The following is a 19,586-nucleotide window of genomic DNA, read 5'->3' on the forward strand; positions in this document are numbered from 1 at the left end:
CTTTGGTTAAATTCAGAAAATTTTATTGAGTACCTACTATGCATAAGATAATACGCACTTGAATCCTGGCAACTGGATCTTCATGACAAGGCTCTGACGAAAACTAGGCAGTTCAGCTTTCCACGGACAACTATCTCCTCTCAACCATTCAAACTTTCAGCTTCATTCATTCTTTTTCTTGTCAGATATTTATTGTACAGTTACTAGACTTAGATTAATTAAGCCTCACGACATTAAAATTATCTAATCTACTATATTGAGAATTTCATTTCCCCTCCCCACCTCTGCATGAATGAAAAACTGTAGTTTGTAATCCAGGCGCCTCCTTAAGGTGGAGGTGGCCTGCCTCACACTCACATTCTCTGAAACAAGCAGAAGGTTGTGGATCTAAGCTAAAAGCATGCAAATCACTGCAACTGCCTGTGATTTGTTTTGGCACAGAGGGGAGGTACTCCGATAGTACACTGGTGGCTTCAGAACAAAGCCTCAACACGCAGCTTACCGTAGTTCCTATGTATAGGATTTAAGAAAGTCAAAGTCTAAACTAAAGGTATGAAAATATTTGCAAATTTGGGCAGGTGGGGGGAAGGGGTAACATTTATTCTTGGGTGCAGAAACTTCTAATGTCTCTGTATAAACTGCGGGTCTAGGGTGGCAGATGCTTCTAAGGGAAAGTAAATTTTGAGAGATGGAAAATTTTAGAAAGGCAGCATTCAAGAAATCTGATTTTTTTTATGTATATAAAGAGATTCTTTTATTGTATAAGTTTCAGTTGTACAGCTTTATAATTCGACATCTGTATATGCTACAAAGTGATCAAGCAATGTGATTTTAAAAGACAACTTGAAATTCCAGGACAAAGACAGAAATTAAGATGTAATCATAGAAAAACATGCATAAAGACTAAAAATTTTTTAAAGAACTCTGAGTTTTAAAATAATTCTTTTCCAGCTTCAAGCGTGCTAGAAATGCTGGTAAGACAAGAAAAGGGAACATATGAAGATTTGTAACAAGGAAGCCGGAAAAATCAAGTTACATTAAAAGGGCCCTAAGATTATGTGATTATCAGGGTCAGTACTGACTGAGATGTTTTGTGTCTGCTTTTTGCTTAAGAGAAGAGAACAGGAAATCTGTTAGGTGGCACATAGCCTGGAGATTCACCTAGACATGAGCAACCCTGCATCCTTCAGGCCCTGAGCTGCTCAGTTTCCTAGAGTCCATGGGGGGCTCCATGTCTTGGAATAGCACTTCTGTTGAAGGTACAAGCTGACAGCCAAAGCTAGCAGCCGGGAGCTGGAAGGGCCAAGGTTGTGTTCCAGGAATAGCTTCTCTGAGGACAAAAAATATCAGGAGGCATAAACTTTTCATGTGTTTCTGCGTTTCTTTTCTATTTTTATCTTGTTGGGTTTGTGCTAGCTTTTCTATTGTCTCTTGTAGGAGCCTAATCATGACAACGAGTACGATAAATCATAAGTCACTGTTGGTATTATTGTTTATATTAGCCTCCTGGATCACTTATACAGTTTTCCAAAACTCCACAAAGGTAGGAATTACTTTCTTTCTGTGTTTTACAAAAGTATATTTTTACTTGATACTTCACGTGTTCTAGGAAAGTCCCAACGACCAGACCTATAGATTGTAGTAGGGGAGTTTCAACAGCTTACACTACCTTTAAGAACCAAGGTACCTGATAGTCATTATGTAGTATAAGAGAGGATAATATTGTGTGTGGCCACACACATTCTTCCTTTGTCTCTTCTATATGTGTTACAACTCTCTTCTCTCAATGTTTAGCTCGTCTTTTCATCTTCTTTCAGGGGATTTTTTTTTCTTTTGGTGAGGAAGATTGGCCCTGAGCTAACATCTGTTGCCAATCTTTCTCTTTTTGCTTGAGGAAGATTGTTGCTGAGCTAACATCTGTGCCCATCTTCCTCTATTTTGTATGTGGGATGCCACCACAGCATGGCTTGATGAGTGGTATAGATCTGCGCCCAGGATCCGAATCCACGAACCCCGGCCCACCAAAGTGGAGCTCACAAACTTAACCACTCTGCCACCGGGCTGCCCCCAAAGGGAATTTCTGAACAACAGAATATTTTTATGGTTGTATAGTAAAATTTATCTGTCTTTTTTACAGTTAATTCTTGTTAAGTATTAAGAAACCCTTCCCTACTCTAAAGTCAGATTATTTATCTAAATCCGGATTTTTTTTTTTTTTTTGCTGATTTTTCTCATATTTCCATATGGAGCATCACTTTCTCAGCTCTTTTTATTTTGTAGTTCTTTCTTTCCAAGCTGATTTATCATGTCATTTTTGTTGTATATCAAAATTTCTAATAAGTACGGGTCCCTTTCTGGGCTTTTGTTCTATTCCATTGATCAATTTGTCTTCCCTGTAGCAGTACCACATTGCTGTAATTAACAGAGCTTTGTAATTAGTCTTGAAAACTTGCAGGTCAAGTTACCATTGCTTAATCTACTTCAGAAAGTTCTTGGGCAGTCTTGGCCTTTTACTTTCTCAAGTGTTTTAGAGTCAGCCTGTCAAATTTGACGAAAAATCCTACTTAAATTATATGTGCATTATATTAACCATGTAGATCGAATTAGAAAAACTGACGTTTATAGTATTATTTTGCTGTTTAGCAACATGTCATAGCTCTCCATTTGTTTAGGTCTTCTCCAAGATCTTTCAGTAAATTTATAATGTTTGCATACAGGTCTTACACATCTTTTGTTAGATTTATGCCTAAGTACTTTATCATTTATTGTTGCTATTGTAAATAGTGTCCTTTTAAATACATTTTCTAATTGCTTGTTGCTGGTGTAGAGGAATGCAATTGACTTTTGCATATTGAATAGCAAGATTTTACTTTCCAAGATCTCTAATTGACCCATTATCTTATGGATGCAATATCATCTAGCATCTGTCTGAGGATAGAAAGTATACTTGTTCTAAAGGTTTGTTTTCTTTTTCTATTAATTCTGTTCCCTTGGGTGTCTTCTCTTTATTGAACTTGATACCTCTCTTTCATGAGTTGCCTTCCATAAAAATTTTTGCTGAGTCTTGCTTGTGTGTCCACCATTATACTTGAGATTCTGTGGTGGCCAGTCTGGAGTGCTGTTACCTGTTTTCACCAGCATGTTTGTAGCATAGCTACAAAAAATGCTGCAGAGCAATACGTGCTCCCCACTTGTCTAAGCTGTTGCCAAGCACACAGGTCCTACCCTGCCTCTCCAACTTACATGTCTATAGTTTTTACTTGCACCTAAGTACAGAAGTCCCGGTTTCTAGCTGCCTAGCCCAGGCACAGGTGGGGAAGTAGGGAGGGCTCAACCCACCTGGTTTGTCCCGCTGTGGGCTACCCCTCTACCTCTCTTACTCCAGTTACCAACCTCCTCCAGGTTTCTAGTGGTCCTGAAATGGCTTCCATCTTTTGCAGAACCCTCATTTATGTGAATTTGGAGCCAAGGTTTTCTTCCTTGATCTAATCTCATCTGCCTTTCATTTTTCAGGGGATTCCTTATTAGTTCTGGTCCAATTAAGGCATCTCTTCCTATTTCCCATAACAGTTAGAAATATTTAAAGCACTTTTTTTTGGTCTTTTATAGGATTTTATGGTGGGAAATCAAGACTATAATATGTACTTAGTCCATCTTGAACCAGAATTTTCCTGTTATATTTCTACCAAAAAATTTTGTGCACAGAATATTATTCTACCATACTAAAAATCACTTATAATTTTCACTTGAAGTTGTAGCAATTTAAAAATATTTGATAATGTACTGTGATGGGTCAAAGACATTACTAAGATAATGTTCAGATCCGCTAGGTCCTTACTCATTTTTTATCTAGTGCCTGTAGCAACTACTAAGAGAGGTTTTTAAGTTTCTAATTATGATTGTGAATTTTTCTATTTCTCCCTTTAGATTTTCAATTTTTCTTTCACACTTAAATACATATATGTGTGGGCACATACACATTTATGATTGCTGTGTTTTCTGACTCATTGACCCTTCTATCATTATGAACTGTCCATCTTTATTTCTGGTAATACTCTTTGTCTTGAAGTCTCCTTTAATATTATTATTAGCATTTTTATGCTTACATGGTATATCATTTTCCATTCATTTACTTTCAACCCACAGATATCTTTATACTTAAACTACATTCTCTATAGAGAGAAAACAGTTGGGTCTTGCTTTTTTATCTCTGCCTTTTAACAGAGTGTTCAGTCTACTTACTTTTAAAGACATTATTAATATGAGTGGATTTAGGGCCACCATTTTGCTATTTGTTTTCTGTTTGGCCCCTCCATTTTTCGTTCTTCTGTTCCCCTTTTCCTGCCTTATTTTAGGTTAATTGAATTTTTTTTTAATTTCCTTTTAGTTTCTCTATTATTCTTAGAGCTCTAAGTTGTATGTGTGTGTGTGTGTGTAAGATTAGCCCTGAGCTAACATCCAGTGCCAATCTTCCTCAGCAAAAAGAGGAAGGCTGGCCCTGGGCTAACATCTGTGCCCAGCCTCCTCTACTTTATATGGGGCACTGCCACAGCATGGCTGGACAAGCAGTGCGTGGGTCCGTGCCCAGGATCTAAACCTGTGAACCCTGGGCCACCAAAGCAGAGCACGTGAACTTAACTGCTGTGACACTAGGCTGGCCCTTAAGTTGTTTTTTCAAAAGTGGTTTCTCTAGGGATGACAATACACAGTCTTAACTTTTAGAGTTAATATTGTGCTACTTCATGTAATCCGTAATAACGTTTTAGCCATTTAGTTCCATTTATTTCCCATCCCATTCTTTATGCTATAGCTGACATGTTATTATAACATTATAGTTCTTAATTTAAATAATTATATGCATTTTAAAGAAATTAGGAGATAAACACAGAATATTTTATATTTATCTATATAGTTACCATTTCTGGTGTTTTCATTTCTTCCTGAAGATCTATCTATGCTGTTGTCTGGTGTAATTTCACTTCAGCTTGAAGAACTTCAATTAGCACTTCTTATAATGCGAGTCCAATACTGTCCCTCCTTCCAAGTCACAACTCCCCTCCAGTGTCTGTCTGCTTGTGGTCGCTCTCCAGTGCTTTTAGAGAGGATTTTTTTTTTCTGGTCTAGAATTTATCATTGTTATCTGCAGAAGAGTTAGTCCAATATAAACTACTCTGCCTTTATGGGAAATTCTAAGATATTACAATGATTAATATTATTACTGTTTTATTATTTGACATGCTAAGATTTTTTTAATGAAAACATTTTTATTTATCAAATAATAGAGACAGTAATAACAAACACTTAGTATGTGCCAGGTACCATTGTAAATGCTTTTCATGTGTTAGCCCATTAATCCTCACAATAACATATGAGGTGCTTATTTTTATGACCCAATTTTTAGATGATAAAACTGATACACAGAGAAGTTAAGGAACTTAACCAAGGTTGCACAGCTAGTCAGTGACAAAGTCAGGTTTTAATCCCAGGCAAATACCTCTAAAAATGAGCTACCCAGTGTTGTGAGCATGAGGTAAGACTAGAATTCTCATTCACTGCTTGTTTAGGTGCAAATTGGCACATTTCTTGAAAACAATTTCACAGCATGTATTAAGATCTTTAACAATGTTCACCACTTTTGACCAATAATTCTATTTCTGAGTTCTCAGCAAATAACCTGAACTATAAAGAAAGATTTATACCAAAAGGTGTTTTTTACAGAATTATAAGTAATAGAGAAAAGCTGAATGCAATAACTGTCCAAAAAGATGGAAATAGGTGAAATATTAAGCTATATCAATAGGCTGGAATATTATGTGGGCCTTTGAGGTAAGATGGAGAGTTTTTTTTTTAATTGATTTTTTAATAGTTTATAACATTGTGAAATTTTGGGTTGTACATTTTTGTTTGTCCACCACCATATATATGTCTCCCTTCACCCCTTGTGCCCACCCCCCACCCCTATTGCCCCTGGTAACCACAATACAGTTTTCTCTGTCCATGTGTTGGTTTATATTCCACATATGAGTGAGATCATACAGTGTTTGTCTTTCTCTTTCTGGCTTATTTCACTTAACATAATACCCTCCAGGCCCATCCATGTTGTTGCAAATGGGACGATTTTGCCTTTTTTATGGCTGAGTAGTATTCCATTGTATATATATACCACATCTTCTTGATCCAATCATCAGTTGAGGGACACTTAGGTTGCTTCCACTTCTTGGCTATAGTGAATAATGCTGCAATGAACATAGGGGTGCATAAGCCTCTTTGGATTGTTGATTTCAGGTTCATTGGATAGATTCTCAGTAGTGGGATAGCTGGATCATAGGGTATTTCTATTGGGTATTTCTATTTTTAATTCTTTGAGGAATCTCCATACCGTTTTCCATAGAGGCTGCAGCAGTTTGCATTCCCACCAGCTGTGTATGAGGGTTCCTGTTTCTCCACATCCTCTCCAACATTTGTTGTTTTTTGTCTTGGTGATTATAGCCATTCTAATGGGCGTGAGGTGGTATCTTAGTGTTGTTTTGATTTGCGTTTCCCTGATGATTAGTGATGTTGAACATCTTTTCATGTGCCTATTGGCCATCCGTATATCTTCTTTGGAGAAGTGTCTGTTCATTTCCTCTGCCCATTTTTTGATCAGGTTGTTTGTTTTTTTGTTGTTCAGTTGTGTGAGTTCTTTATATATTATGGAGATTAACCCCTTGTCAGGTATATGTTTTGCAAATATTTTCTCCCAGTGGTGGGTTGTCTGTTCATCTTGATTCTGGTTTCATTTGTCTTGTAGAAGCTCTTTAATTTGATAAAGTCCCACTTTCTTATTTTTCCTTTAGTTTCCCTAGTCTGGGTAGGCATGTCATCTGAAAAGATTCCTTTATGACCAATGTCAAATAGTGTGTTGCCTATATTTTCTTCTATGAGTGTTATAGTTTCAGGTCTCACCTTCAGGTCTTTGATCCATTTTGAGTTAATTTTTGTGAATGGCGATAGCACATGGTCCACTTTCATTCTTTTGCATGTGGCTGTCCAGTTTTCCCAACAACATTTATTGAAGAAACTTTCCTTTCTCCATTGTATGTTCTTAGCTCCTTTGTTGAAAATTAGCTGTCTGTATATGTGTGGTTTTATTTCTGGGCTTTCAATTCTGTTCCATTGATCTATGTGTCTGTTTTTGTACCAGTACCATGCTGTTTTGATTACTATTGCTTTGTAGTATGTTTTGAAGTCAGGGATTGTGATGCCTCCAGCTTTGTTCTTTTTTCTTAGGATTGCTTTAGCTATTTGGGGTCTTTTGTTGCCACATATGAATTTGAGTATTCTTTCTTCTATTTCCGTGAAGAATGTCATTGGGATTCTGATTGGGATTGCATTGAATCTGTAGATTGCTTTAGGTAATACAGACATTTTAACTATGTTTATTCTTCCAATCCATGTGCATGGGATGTCTTTCCATTTCTTTATGTCATCATCGATTTCTTTCAATAATGTCTTATAGTTCTCATTGTATAGGTCTTTCACCTCCTTGGTAAGATTTATTCCTAGGTTTTTTATTCTTTTTGATGCAATTGTAAAAGGTATTATCTTTTTTAGCTCTCTTTCTGTTAGTTCGTTATTAGCATACAGAAATGCAACTGATTTTTGTAGATTGATTTTGTACCCTGCGACTTTGCTGTAGTTGTTGATTTTTTCTAATAGTTTTCCAATGGATTCTTTAGGGTTTTCTATATATAAAATCATGTCATCAGCAAATAGTGAGAGTTTCACTTCTTCGTTGCCTATTTGGATTCCTTTTATTCCTTTTTCTTGCCTAATTGCTCTGGCCAAAACCTCCAGTACTATGAATAGGAGTGGTAGGAGTGGGCAGCCCTGCCTCGTTCCTATTCTCAGAGGAATGGCTTTCAGTCTTTCCCCATTGAGTCCGATGTTGGCTGTGGGTTTGTCATAGTCTTTATTATGTTGAGGTACTTTCCTTCTATACCCATTTTGTTGAGAGTTTTTATCATAAATGGATGTTGGATCTCGTCAAATGCCTTCTCTGCATCTATTGAGATGACCATGTGGTTTTTATTCTTTGTTTTGTTGATGCGGTGTATCATGTTGATTGATTTGCGGATGTTGAACAGTCCCTGCGTCCTTGCTATAAATCCCACTTGACCATGGTGTATGATCTTTCTAATGTATTGCTGTATTTGGTTTGCCAATATTTTGTTGAGGATTTTTGCATCTATGTTCATCAGCAATATTGGCCTGTAATTTTCCTTCTTTGTATTGTCTTTGCCTGGCTTTGGTATCAGGGTGATGTTGGCCTCGTAGAATGAGTTAGGAAGTGTTCCATCTTCCTCTATTTTTTGGAATAGTTTGAGAAGGATGGGTATTAAATCTTCTTTGAATGTTTGGTAAAATTCACCAGAGAAGCCATCTGGTCCTAGACTTTTATTTTTTGGGAGGTTTTTCATTACTATTTCAATCTTTTTACTTGTGATTGGTCTATTCAGCTTCTCCATTTCTTCTTGGTTCAATTCTGGGAGGTTGTATGAGTCTAAGAATTTATCCATTTCTTCTAGATTGTCCAATTTGTTGGCATATAATTTCTCATAGTATTCTCTTATAATCCTTTGTACTTCTGTGGTATCAGTTGTAATTTCTCCTCTTTCATTTCTAATTTTATTTATTTGAGACTTTTCTCTGTTTTTCTCAGTATGTCTGGTAACGGTTTGTCAATTTTCTTTATCTTCTCAAAGAATCAACTCTTTGTTTCATTAATCATTTCTACTGTTTTTTTGGTCTCAATTTCATTTATTTCTGCTCTGACTTTTATTATTTCTCTCCTTCTGCTGACTTTGGGCTTTGTTTGTTCTTCTTTTTCTAGTTCTGTTAGGTGTAATTTAAGGTTGCTTATTTGGGCTTTTTTTGTTTGTTAAGGTGGGCCTGTATTGCTATGAGTTTCCCTCTCAGGACCACTTTTGCTGCATCCCATATGATTTGGTATGGCATATTTTCATTTTTGTTTGTTTCCAGATAGTTTTTGATTTCTCCTTTAATTTCATCAATGATCCATTGGTTGTTCATTAGCATGTTGTTTAATCTCCACATTTTTGTCACTTTCCCAGTTTTCTTTTCATGGTTGATTTCCAGTCTCATAGCATTATGGTCTGAAAAGATGCCTGTTATGATTTCAATCTTCTTAAATTTATTGAGGCTTGCTTTGTTTCCCAACATATGGTCTATCCTTGAGAATGTTCCATGCACGCTTGGGAAGAATGTGTAGTCAGCTGTTTTTGGATGGAGTACTCCATGTATGTCTACTAGGTCCATCTCGTCCATTTTTCATTTAAGTCCACTATTTCTTTATTGACTTTTTGTCTGGATGATCTATCCATTGATGTAAGTGGGGTATTAAGATCCCCTACTATTATTGTGTTGTTCTTAATGTCTCCTTTTAGGTTTGTTAACAGTTTCTTTATGTACTTTGGTGCTCCTATGTTGGGTGCATGTATATTTATAAGTGATAGGTCTTCTTGGTGGAGTGTCCCTTTTGTCATTATATATTTCCCTTCTTTGTCTCTCTTAACCTGTTTTATCTTGAAGTCTACTTTGTCTGATATGAGTATGGCAACACCTGCTTTCTTTTGTTTGCCATTAGCTTGGAGTATTGCCTTCCATCCTTTCACTCTGAGCCTGTGCTTGTCTTTAGAGCTGAGATGTGTTTCCTGGAGGCAGCATATTGTTGGGTCTTGCTTTTTAATCCATCCTGCCACTCTGTATCTTTTGATTGGAGAATTTAATCCATTTAAATTTAGGGTAATTATTGACATATGAGAGCTTAATGTTGCTGTTTTGTCACTTATTTTCCAGTTCTTTTGCACTTGCTTTGTTTCTTGTTCCATTTATTTTGGACTGCCAATTCAATTTGGTTGTTCTGTCTTATGACTCTTCTAGTTTTCTGTTTGTTTATCATATGTGATTTTGTTTTGATTATTTGTTTAGTGGTTACCTTGAGGTTTGTATAAAAAATCTTGTGTATGAGATAGTCCATTATCTGATGGCCTCCTGTTTCCTTATACTAAGTCAATTCAATCACTTTCCTCTTCCCCTTCTAAGTCATTCTTGTTATACCTTATTCTATCTTGCGCCGTGGGTGTGTGTTTACCATGAGGATGTTATATTTATTTTTGGTGAATTCCTTCCTTTGATCTTTGATTTTGGTATTTAAGTGGTTGCTAACCTATTCCAGTAAAGATCCACTATTTTTATGATTTTGTCTACCTATTTTTCTCCTTGCTCCAAGCTTTGTATTCCCTTTCTTTTCTGTTTTTCAGGCCTGAGGGCCTTCTTGAGTATTTCTTGTAGTGGGGTCTCATTGTCATGAACTCCCTTAGCTTTTGTTTATCTGGGAAAGTTACTATTTCTCCATCATATTTGAAGGATATTTTTGCTGGATAGAGTACTCTTGGCTGAAAGATTTTGTCTTTCAGTATTTTGAATATATCATTCCAGTCTCCCCTAGCCTGTAAAGTTTCTGTTGAGAAATCTGCTGAGAGCCTGATGGGAGTTCCTTTGTACATTATTTTTTGTTTTTGTCTAGCTGCCCTTAATAATTATTTCTTTGTCATTGACTTTAACCAGTCTTACCACTACATGTCGTAGAATGGGCCTTTTCCTGTTGACGTATTTAGGCGACCTATTGGCTTCACTTACTGGTATTTCCTGCTCCCTCCCCAGATTTGGGAAGTTCTCAGCTATTATTTCCTTGAATAGGCTCTCTGTTCCTCTTTCCCTCTCTTCTCCCTCAGGAATACCTATAATTCTTATGTTGCATTTCCTAAAAGAGTCAGATATTTCTCGGAGACTTTCTTCATTTCTTTTTAGTCTTAGTTCTCTCTCCTCTTCCATCTGGAGCATATCTGTATTCCTATCCTCTATAATGCTAATTCTTTCCTCCATATTGTCAGCTCTGTTCTTTAAAGATTCCAGATTCTCCTTTATCTCCTCTATTGTGTTCTTCATCTCCATCAGTACTGATTGGTTTTTCTTTATGATTTCAATCTCTTTTGTGAAGAAACTCCTAATCTCATTGAATTGTTTGTCCGTATTATCTCGTATTTTGTTGAGTTTTTTTATGATAGCTATTTTGAAATCTCTGTCATTTAGGTTATGGATTTCTGTGTCTTCAGGGTTGGTTTCTGGGTGCTTGTCATTTTCCTTCTGGTCTGGTGATTTCATGTACCTTTGCATTGTGGTTCTTGTATTGGCTTTATTTTTCCTCATCCTGGAGATATCTGGTTGCAATTTCCACTCACCGCTACCATGTGGGGGTTAAGGGCTGTGTAATCTGAGCCCCCTGTGCTCTGCCCCGGCTGCTCACTGTGATCCACCAGCTACTTGCTCTGGTCTGGTCAGCTGAGCTGCAGTGTACGGCATGTGGGGAGGGGAGGTGGGCTCTCTCTTTTGCCCCCTGGGTCCCTGGTGTGGGGAGCTTCTCACTCGCCCCTCGTTATCCACTCTCCTGGGGTGCTCAGATGTTGATGGCACCCCTGCAGCAGTTCTGAGTCCTTTATGTGGGAGTTTCCCACTGGCTGAGAGAGCCCGAAGAGCTACGGTTTCCCCGCAGAGGGCCGCCCCTCCCCCCTCTCTGGGAGCTGCGTGGACTGGGATTGTTGATCTGATGGGGAGGGAGAGGAGTTCTCCTTACCTCTACCCACTTCCTCTGGGGGTCCAGCACGTTTCACTCTCAGATGTGCAGCAGTGTGGATCTTTCAGATCTTGCTTTTTGCTGTCTAGGAGTCTATTGTTGGTCTGTGACTATTCCTTTTGTTGTATCTTATCGGGGGAAGAGTTTATGGGAAAGCTCAATCCACCATGACGCTGATGTCACTCCTGGAGAGTTTTTAACAACACTGTTTTTTAAAAAGTCAAAATTCATTGGTAAATATTCAATTTGTTCACAATGATGCCAAATAGTATACGAAGAATGAGAGAAAAGTCACCAAAATGTTAGCAGTAGTTATCAATGGTTGGCATTATTGTGACTGATTTTTATTTCCTATACAGTTTCAGCATTCTCTCATTTTTAATAATAAATCAGTGTTATTTTATAATTAGAAAATAAATATGTACTTTTATAAACCTATGTTTCTTATCTCCTAAGTTAGCTAAAACAATCTGAAAAATACTAATAAATATCATAGAATGTTTAAGCAAAGTGTAAAAGGTGAAATAGAAAAAATAATCATATTTTACATAAAAGCCCCATGCAGTTTGAACATTTTTTTAAGGATTTTTTTTAAATGACTGAATTCTAGTTTTAAGATAAAAAATAATAGAACAATAAACACTTGTTCTCTGCTGTGCAGTTAAAAAAACACTTCTCATTTGGTGTTCATAATTGCCCAGTAAAGGTATATTTTATCATCACCACTTTAAGGAAGAAGATTCTCAGGCTCTTTGGGGTTAAATGGCTCTCCAAAATAAATTAGCCAAGGAGAAGTGAAATTCTACCACCAAATTTAAGGAAAATCATTTTGTCTATGAAACATATATGATAATAAAATCTCAATATCATTTTACTTTAATTTTCGTACCTCCCATCATTCTATAAAATATAGAAGTTGGCTAACCTACCAAAAGTTATTATATTAAATAGGAACATTTTCTATGCTCTCTATTGTATTCCTTGTCATTTCAGTTATGGACTGCACTCAAGTTGCCCATCTCCCTCCATCACTGGAATGACATCATGAAGTCCTCACATCCTGAAGCACCACTGAATCCAGTAGTTTCACCAACTGAGACTGAGCTAAGAATAAAGAAAATCATGGAAGAACTAAACCAGTTGGTCCCACCCAGACCCTTCACCCACAAGAACACTACCACCAGTGCCACACACAGCAGAGCCACCATCCTCAACCCTCAAGATACATACTGCAAAGGGGATCAGCTAGACATCCTGCTGGAGGTGAGGGACCACTTAGGACGGAGGAAAAAATATGGTGGGGATTTCCTGCGGGCCAGGATGTCCTCCCCAACTCTTAAGGCAGGCGCTTCAGGAAAGGTGACAGACTTCAACAATGGTACCTACCTTGTCAGCTTCACTCTGTTCTGGGAGGGCCAGGTCTCTCTCTCTCTTCTGCTCATTCATCCCAGTGAAGGAGTGTCGGCTCTCTGGAGGGCAAGAAACCAAGGCTATGACAGGGTGATCTTCACAGGCCAGTTTGCCAGTGGCACCTCCCATGTCAATACTGATTGTGCTCTAGTTTTAAACTCAAGTGCTGAACTGTGCCGGTACCTGGATGCTCAAGACCAAGAAGCCTTCTACTGCATGAAGCCTCCACACGTGCCCTGTGCTGCACTCACTCACATGCGTTCCAAAAACAAACAAGTTTCTTATCTTAGCAAACAAGAAAGGAGCCTCTTTGAAAGGTAAATAATTACTTCTGGATACTGCCTGGGAAAATACGGTAATTATTTGGCATATATGTTGATGCAAAGGAAAGTGCTATGAGTATACCAACTTTGGAACTCGCTGAAGAGCCATTTTAGAAAAGATGTGTGAATTCATTTGGGGACAGTGCCCACTCTCCAGTAGCCCCTAAACTTTTTGGATATTTAACTCTTATCATTGAAACAAAAAATAGAAACAGAATAAAAATTAAAAGAGGATGAGAAATATATATGTGTGTATATGTATGTGCCCTAATATACTCTTTCTGCATCTCAATAAATTACCTTGCACATCTTCTGGGTATCTGTACCCCTTAAACTAACAAGCAAAGAAATGAAAATTTAGTAAGTGGCCTGGAACTGTGGGCACAGTAGTCAATTATTATCACAAAGAAATAACTGAAGCAATAGATAATGTGGCTTCTTATGTTTTCTGCTCTTCGGGGCCAGCTGCAGATTAATCTCTGTATTTGTCTCTTTAAGGTCAAATGTGGGTGTAGAGATTATGGACAACTTTGATGCCATTAGTGTCTCCAAATGCAACAGTAAGTTCTCCCTGTGTTTGATGTGTGGTTCTTAATATTAGACCCATTTAAAGGGTTTCTTCCTTCTGCTGGACTTGTTCACTATTATCAGTCCTATCAGTGCTGCTCATCCGACTTGTCTATGGTGGGCCAAGGTACCAGTTACCTAAGCGAATAAATGATTGAAATCACTAGGATATCATAAACCTGTTTTAGTAACAGAACTCTCATCATCAATCTATTTATCAGGCAATAGATTACCTACCCATCTAATACAATAAGCTTCAAATGTCAAAACTCTCTCCCAATTTACACCTAGGTCTTTACCCCCCACACCACCACCATCAGCACTTCCCACATCACTACGAGACTGAGAATCACCATCTAGAGATTTCCAACTTGCCATCTAGGAGTGGATTCATTACAATTTCCCCCTCTTGGTCTTTGCCACCTTTCAAACCATTTTAACATATAAAATAGCACTTCTACACTTATATTTATTGATTTCTCTTCAATCTCTTTGGCTCCAAACATCCTAGGAAATCCCTATCTAAAATGATTTAAGGAAAGAGCTTTTGTGTCTCTCTAAGTTCGGCATTGACAGCTTGCTAATTGCTAATAAACTTGTTCACACTGAAGTGTAAATATGTACCTAGAGGGAGAAATGGCATTTTTCATCCAGGATACACAAGTACACTTATACTAGTTGTTAAAATAAGAACTACTTCCTTTGCTTGGTGAATAATCACTGCCCCAAGCCTGCCAAAGGCTTCACCAGCCTAGCCACCTCAGCCCCTCAGATTCCCAGACTCTCCACAAAGCAGTAACTAACTAACAGGTTAATATCTGGCCCTCTTGGACCTCCAGGACACTACTCCAGCTATAGCCATATCCATGAGGGCTGTTCAGGTGCCAAACCAAACCAGTTGTTAATTTTTTTTATATCACCCTGCATGTAATTCAAAGGATTTACAGTTTGATGGTGGCATTTAAGACACTATGACAGAGTGTGACAAACTTGGGGGTAAAGTGGGCTAAAATGATAGAATAATTGAGTTTTCACTACTAAGCAAGAATTGATTCCTACTTATATAGGAAGGCAAACAAATACCTAAATTTTACCCAGAAGGCCTTTTTTTTTCTGGGAGCAAACATGTTCTCTATAATGAACATTAATGGGTATCATTTAGAAAATTCATATCAGAGAAAAATTTTACTGAACAATAAGTATCCCATTAAGAGGATGAGGCTTCAATAAGGCTTTTCTACCACCCTCATGCACTATTAAGAAGATACTTAGAAAAGACAGTAGGTTCTTAATACATACTCATGGATAATGTGATATTTTCAAGGATCTTATCTTGCTGATTCTTTAGCAGAAAAAACAGTTCCAATGAAGAAGAAATGCAAGTTTGGAATGGCATCCGCAATCCCCAGTGGACATGTCTGGAAAGACACATGGAATCCTGTCTCCTGTAGTTTGGCTCCAATCGAAATGAAAGAATGCCTAAGGGGAAAATTCATATATCTAATGGGAGATTCCACGATTCGCCAGTGGATGGAATACTTCAAAAGCAGTATCAACAGTATGCTTCAGTCTAAACTCTTATTCATATCCCTTTCAGAAACTTCTTTTTCATTTCAAGGGGAGAAAGAAATATGGGAAATGCCTCTCTTTTTTTCGTATTTCTTAATCACAACCCACAAAAGCTTCACAAGATATCGTTATCTTTGCTTTAAAAGAACACATTTATCTGATTGGGAGAGAGCCAGTGTAGAAAAAGGTTTATTACATCCTTAATCTGTGCATAATTCACACTTCACTATTTACCCAGCATGCTTGTAAAAATCACTGATGGAGCTGAAGATAATTTCATATACTATATTGTCCACCTTCTGCCGTTGGCATTATGTTTAAGGGTGTGGATTCTAGATCCAGATGGCCTGGGACCAAATCTGGCTTCTCCATGTCCTATCTGGGTGACTTTGGGCAAGTTATATAACCATTGTGTCCCTTAGTTTCCTCATCTGAAAAATGGAGATGAAAATGGTACCTACCTGGTAAAATGAGGTAATATATACAATGCATTTAGAATACTGTTTGCTACATAGTAAGTTCTCTTTGGTGTAAGCTATCATCTCTATTATCATTACATGAAAGGACAGATGCCAGGAGCAAGGTGATGACTTTGCGTTAGGTAGGCGTAATGGTTAAAAGCATGGTCTTTGGAGTCTAACAGACTTAGGCTGTGCCACTTAGAAGCCATGACCTTGGGCATGTTACCTATTTTCTCGGCCTCATTTTCCTCATCAGTCAACTAGGAATAATAATAGTATCTGGTCCTTGTTATGAAGATTAAATGAGGTAATGGGTATAAAATATTTAACGCATTGCAAGCCACATAGGCAGATAGAGAGTGCCCAGTAAACAACAGTGTATTGCAATTATTATCATTAGTTACTGTCAGAGTTGGGGCTAGAATTCTAGTCCAGTTGCTCTTTTTACTAAATCAAGAATGCACTAATAAAAACTCAGAATCCATTAGTAGATCTTAGTACTCTAACCTGGAAAACCATCACCGGCTGCCACCTGTGTGCTGGGCCCTGTTTCTTATCACTGGGGACAGTGCACCAGGTATAGCTCCACTCTGGCCTTCCTGACATGATGCTGCTCTTGTGATCTCAAGCTTAGAGCATAAGCTGATCCTCGCATTAGAAAGGGAAAATCAGTAGGGCCTTGGCTCCAAGCTATAAGTAGAATTCCTAACAGAAAGAGAGAGTTTTAAATTATGACCTCTGATAAACGACTGAACTCCTCTAGACCTCAGCTTCCTCATCTATAAAATTAAGGTTCTGGGGCCAGCCTGGTAGTGTAGTGGTTAAGTTCATGTGCTCTGCTTCAGCGGCCAGGGTTTGCAGATTCATATACCAGGTGTGGACCTACGCACCGCACATCAAGCCATGCTGTGGCAGGCATCTCCCATACAAAATAGAGGAAGATGGGCATGGATGTTAGCCCAGGGCCAATCTTCCTCAGCAAAAAAAAAGAGGAGGATTAGCAACAGATGTTAGCTCAGGACTAATCTCCCCCACCAAAAAAAAAATGAAAAATAAAATTAAGGTTCTGATGATAACCTTTAGCATCACATCCTATAACAGAAGGTCTCTTAGGTTATAGAAAGTACTGACTTACTGAGTTATTACCAACTTTGACCAATCTCTTAAGTTGTGGTAGCAAAACATCTGTTGCACGTTTTGTTAAAAGTTAAATTCTATGGCCGTGGTGTGCTTTGGAAAAGGAAATTGAAGTAAGTTGGCAGAAGAACAAAGAAAATAATTCTGCCATTTTCCTACAACCAACCCTCCAGCATCTCCATTTTCAAACCTCACTGGATTAAGACTTTAAATGTAGCCCTTTACTTCTATTGTTACAAAGCATTAATGATCCTTTTCTACATATTTTTCTCAGAAGTTCTAACTACAGAGCAGCTGGCCTTGATAGTCTGATAAGGGTCTAATTAATATGATGAACAATGGAAGGACTTCCTTTTATTCTATTCATATTATACTTATTTTCAAAAGTTTTAAGACTGGGTAGACTACTTTCACAAGAATTGGGAAGAACTTCAAGTTTAAGCACAGATTCTGTCACTAACTAGCTGGGTAATCTTGAGCAGGTCATACAATCTCTTGGTTTTCTTTTCTGTAACATGGCAATTAAATATGTATATGCATGCATAAATACATATATAAAGAGCTTTGAGGTGAATGAATATATCAGTCCAAATAAATGTTTTTTAAACTGTAAAGTCCTTCACAAATAAATAGTAATACTATTATTATAGATGCTGTACTCAGTACCATTCCATGCATAGGTAATGGAAACACAGAAGTATAGAATATAATTCCAGTCTTAAGGGAACTTAGAGAGTATTTGGGGAAATAGGTTTACTTATTTTTTTGAAATGTAAAGATATCAGTTAGAACTTTTCCCTATCCTCAAATGAGCTTAGTCTACAGTTAACAAAATGTACAAGGATAATACCTACAAAACTGACTACATCATTCTCCAATGAAGTTGTCTCAAGGCTTACCATCCCTAGTCCATTTGGTCCTACATGGTTCTACAAGGGGACATATATAATTTACTATTTGTGTAACACTCTTGATTGTTCTAATAATTTTTAAAACTATTCCATGATTTAAACCTATAATAAATAAGCCATGATTAACTTATTCAATCATAAACACCAAAGCTTTTCTTCTATCTTTATGATCTTTGTAACTTTATTCTCCTTTCATTTTGGGATTGCCTATTTGTCATCAGCACTGAAGTCAGTGGATCTGCATGAATTTGGAAAATTTCAACACCAACTTGCTGTGGACTTGGATAGGAATATCAACATCCAGTGGCAAAAACATGCTTACCCCTTGATTGGATCATTGACTTATTCAGTCAAAGAGATTGAGTACCTCGCCCGGGTCATTGACAGAACTGGAGGAGAAAAAAATACTATCATTGTTATTTCTCTGGGCCAGCATTTCAGACCCTTTCCCATTGATATTTTTATCCGAAGGGCCCTCAATGTCCACAAAGCTGTTCAGCGTCTTCTTCTGAGAAGCCCAGATACTATGGTAATCATCAAGGCAGAAAATATCAGAGAGATGAACACTGACGTGGAGAGATTTGGTGACTTTCATGGTTACATCCAATATCTTGCCATAAAGGACATTTTCAGGGATCTCAATGTGGGCGTCATTGATGCCTGGGACATAACAATTGCATATGGCACAAATAATGTCCACCCACCTCAATCTGTAGTCAGAAATCAGATTAATATATTGTTAAACTATATTTGCTAGATAACACATATCTCTGAAATTCATTCACTTCTTTAAAAACATTTATTAAGGGGCTGGCCTGGTTTCATAGTGGTTAAGTTTGCCCGCTCTGCTTCGGCAGCCCGGGGTTCACGGGTTCAGATCCCCAGTGCAGACCTACACACCGCTTATCAACCCGTGCTGTGGCAGTCGTCCCACATATAAAGTAGAGGAAGAAGGGCATGAATGTTAGCCCAGGGCCAATCTTCCTCAGCAAAAAGAGGAGGATTGGCAACAGATGTTAGCTCAGGGCTAATCTTCCTCACCAAAAAACCACATTTATTAAGTGTTTGCTGTGATGCCAGATGCTGTGTTTGGCTCTGAAGTCCCAATTAGCAGGAGATAATCTGTACTATTGCTGATCCATAAACCACCAATTCAACCAAATCAGTTATTTCTAATTTGGGCTTCCATTTAAAAATAAAAATACTCATGAAAAAGACCTACCCTTCTTAATCAGAGCCACGCCACTCTTCACAAATGGGGAGTCAAGACACCTAATGGTTAAAAGTTCTGCTCTCTGATGCATGGAAATTCAGAGCAATAAAGTCATCATAAAATAAATATGTAGAGAAAGCAGTTCCATTTCCTTATTTCTACCACTACAGATAAGCTCAAGGTGATTTCCAAGTTGAAAGAGAAGTCCTGTGAGGCAATCCTCCCAGCCCACAGTCCTGGAGGAGTGGCAGAAGTCCAAGGAAGGCCCCCTGGATCCTGAAAACCTCTAACTTTTCTCTC

At 37.8% G+C, this 19,586-nt stretch overlaps 1 protein-coding gene and 1 long non-coding RNA gene across 3 annotated transcripts in view; one reads left to right on the forward strand and one right to left on the reverse strand.

Annotated features, from left to right (window-relative positions):
• LOC131408434 (uncharacterized) overlaps nucleotides 1–19,586 on the reverse strand; it is a 32,364-nt gene that overhangs the window by 8,265 nt on the left and 4,513 nt on the right. Inside the window, exons 2-3 of one of the 2 annotated variants that reach the window (XR_009220765.1) lie at nucleotides 13,082–13,164; nucleotides 11,696–11,880 (exon numbers count right to left, since the gene is read on the reverse strand). This is a non-coding gene — a long non-coding RNA (uncharacterized LOC131408434). Of the gene's footprint in view, nucleotides 1–11,695; nucleotides 11,901–13,081; nucleotides 13,165–19,586 lie in introns of both variants that reach the window. The other variant, XR_009220766.1, reaches the window with a different exon arrangement.
• On the forward strand, nucleotides 1,448–18,830 carry LOC131408433 (NXPE family member 4-like). Its single transcript, XM_058545182.1, has 5 exons — nucleotides 1,448–1,543; nucleotides 12,689–13,422; nucleotides 13,927–13,988; nucleotides 15,347–15,553; nucleotides 18,295–18,830. Exons 1-5 carry the CDS (start codon nucleotides 1,448–1,450, stop codon nucleotides 18,828–18,830), a joined length of 1,635 nt encoding a protein of 544 aa, XP_058401165.1.

Source organism: Diceros bicornis, chromosome 7, assembly GCF_020826845.1.
Source record: "Diceros bicornis minor isolate mBicDic1 chromosome 7, mDicBic1.mat.cur, whole genome shotgun sequence".
NCBI lineage: Eukaryota > Metazoa > Chordata > Mammalia > Perissodactyla > Rhinocerotidae > Diceros > Diceros bicornis.

Bases quoted from the DNA above. Each gene is read 5' to 3' on its own strand.
- LOC131408433 (XM_058545182.1), top strand. From the start codon at position 1,448: ATGACAACGAGTACGATAAATCATAAGTCACTGTTGGTATTATTGTTT. The intron at 13,423-13,926 runs GTAAATAATTAC...TGTCTCTTTAAG, and splicing joins GAAAGGAGCCTCTTTGAAAG to GTCAAATGTGGGTGTAGAGA. The intron at 13,989-15,346 runs GTAAGTTCTCCC...ATTCTTTAGCAG, and splicing joins TAGTGTCTCCAAATGCAACA to AAAAAACAGTTCCAATGAAG.